This window comes from Geospiza fortis, unplaced genomic scaffold (genome assembly GCF_000277835.1).
Source record: "Geospiza fortis unplaced genomic scaffold, GeoFor_1.0 C13642014, whole genome shotgun sequence".
NCBI classification, from domain to species: domain Eukaryota; kingdom Metazoa; phylum Chordata; class Aves; order Passeriformes; family Thraupidae; genus Geospiza; species Geospiza fortis.
Window position 1 is genome coordinate 1 of NW_005058638.1, and position 1814 is coordinate 1814.

General features: G+C 41.3%; 1 protein-coding gene across 1 annotated transcript; it reads left to right on the top strand.

Annotated features, from left to right (window-relative positions):
• Positions 1-109: 109 nt before the first annotated feature.
• Positions 110-1431, top strand: LOC102032645 (probable E3 ubiquitin-protein ligase HERC1; the record flags this gene model as incomplete). The annotated part of the gene is made up of 4 exons (XM_005431570.2): positions 110-493; positions 725-831; positions 1063-1173; positions 1255-1431. Coding segments are annotated over exons 1-4 (456 nt in total), but the record flags the coding sequence as incomplete, so codon positions are not given.
• Between the last annotated feature and the right edge of the window lie 383 nt (positions 1432-1814).

Genomic DNA, 1814 nt, shown 5'->3' on the forward strand with positions numbered 1-1814 from the left:
TGCTTTTAACTGTCTTCACTTTAAAGTAATGCAATGTCCAATGAATTAGTAAGGTAATTAATCAGGAGTTAGAATATGAGATCTCCCCACAGAGGTCTCCCTCCCTTACGTTGGCCCACAAAAGTTTAATGTTCTTTTCTCTCCGTGTCTTGCTGAGGAGCAGGAGTTGAGAGCGCAGCTTGGTGGGTCCCATCCAGCTAAGGTTAACAGCCAGCCACCATGTAATAACTGATCAGTGTGCTTTTACCTGCAGAACAGGTTGCTCCTGGTAACCAGGACTGCTAGTCAAGTTGTAATATTAAGGCTGTAAATGAAAACTTTTGCTTTAACTTCCTAGCTGCCCTCCGAAAGCAACATGCAGCAGAATTGCACCTGGGAGACTTTCTTGTTTTCCTGCGTAGAGTTGTGTCTTCAAAAGCAATTCAGTCCAAGATGGCATCTCCAAAGTGGACAGAAGTCCTTCTTAACATTGCTTCCCAGAAGTGTTGCTCAGGTATGATCATGTCAAAATGTGTTCCATGGTTACTTTGCATTTCTGTAGTGCAGTTCCAAAAACTAAGCCCTGTTAGAACATGTATTACACAGTGAGTTCCTAGTGAACAATTCAGACCAACTGCAGTATAGATGTACAGGGGTTATACTCTGGGCACTGGGGGCATGGAACGAGGGGCAGGCCTGAAGCTGAAGTAATTTTAAGATTATTGACACTTTGTTCCATCTTCAGGAGTTCCCTTGGTTGGCAATTTGAGGACTAGACTGCTTGCACTTCATGTACTAGAAGCTGTATTACCTGCATGTGAATCTGGCGTTGAAGATGATCAGATGGCTCAGGTCTTTTTATTTTGTTATAAGCTTTCACATTTCCTCAAAAATCTGTTTAACTGCTAAGTGTTTCATAGGTTTCAAAATCCAAGTCAAACAAGGCTCAGTGTAGTTACTTGTTAATCTAAGAACACTAAATGTTTTGATGTTTATGCCTACAAAGCAAAGTAAAACAATGTAGTGTTGCTGTTGTCCTCATGTTGGCGTTAAATTGATGTGAATTGTATCCCAATGCCCCAGGTTGTTGAACGGTTGTTCTCACTTCTGTCTGACTGCATGTGGGAGAGTCCGATAGCCCAGGCCAAACACGCAATTCAAATAAAGGAGAAAGAACAAGAAATAAAGCTCCAGGTAACAGTGCTTGTACTTTGTCTTGTGACTGAATGCAGCTGAATTGCATTTACCACAGATATTTTGTTCTATTTCTCGTAGAAGCAAGGAGAGTCTGAGGATGAAGATGAGAATCTTCCCATCCAGGAAGTGTCCTTTGATCCTGAGAAAGCTCAGTGCTGCATAGTGGAGAACGGGCAGATTCTAACTCATGGAAGTGGAGGCAAAGGATATGGCTTAGCTTCCACTGGAGTTACTTCTGGGTGTTACCAGTGGAAGGTAGGTTGCATAAATGTATATTTCTTACCTTCTCTCTCATTGTTTTGGAAATGTGCTATGTTTTATTAACAGCAGCTGCCTGTGTTTTTCACTTATGACAAGATTCTTGAGTAAATGGCAGTGTTACATTTATGGTTGGACTCAATAATTGTAGGGATGTTCTCCAACCTAAGTCATTCTGTGATTTTTTAGTGCCAAGGGAAGAGTTTGTGTCTGCTTTTGAGTGGTGGGATTTGAGTATTTCTGCATGCAGATTGGAGACTGTGAACATGTGTTATGTGTTATTAGAGGTAATGGTGGTTGCCCCTAAGGTCCACAGTCAGCTTGCATGTGCAGTTTTGCAAAACTTACCTACTGAATTATGTAGATTTAGGATTTTTTTT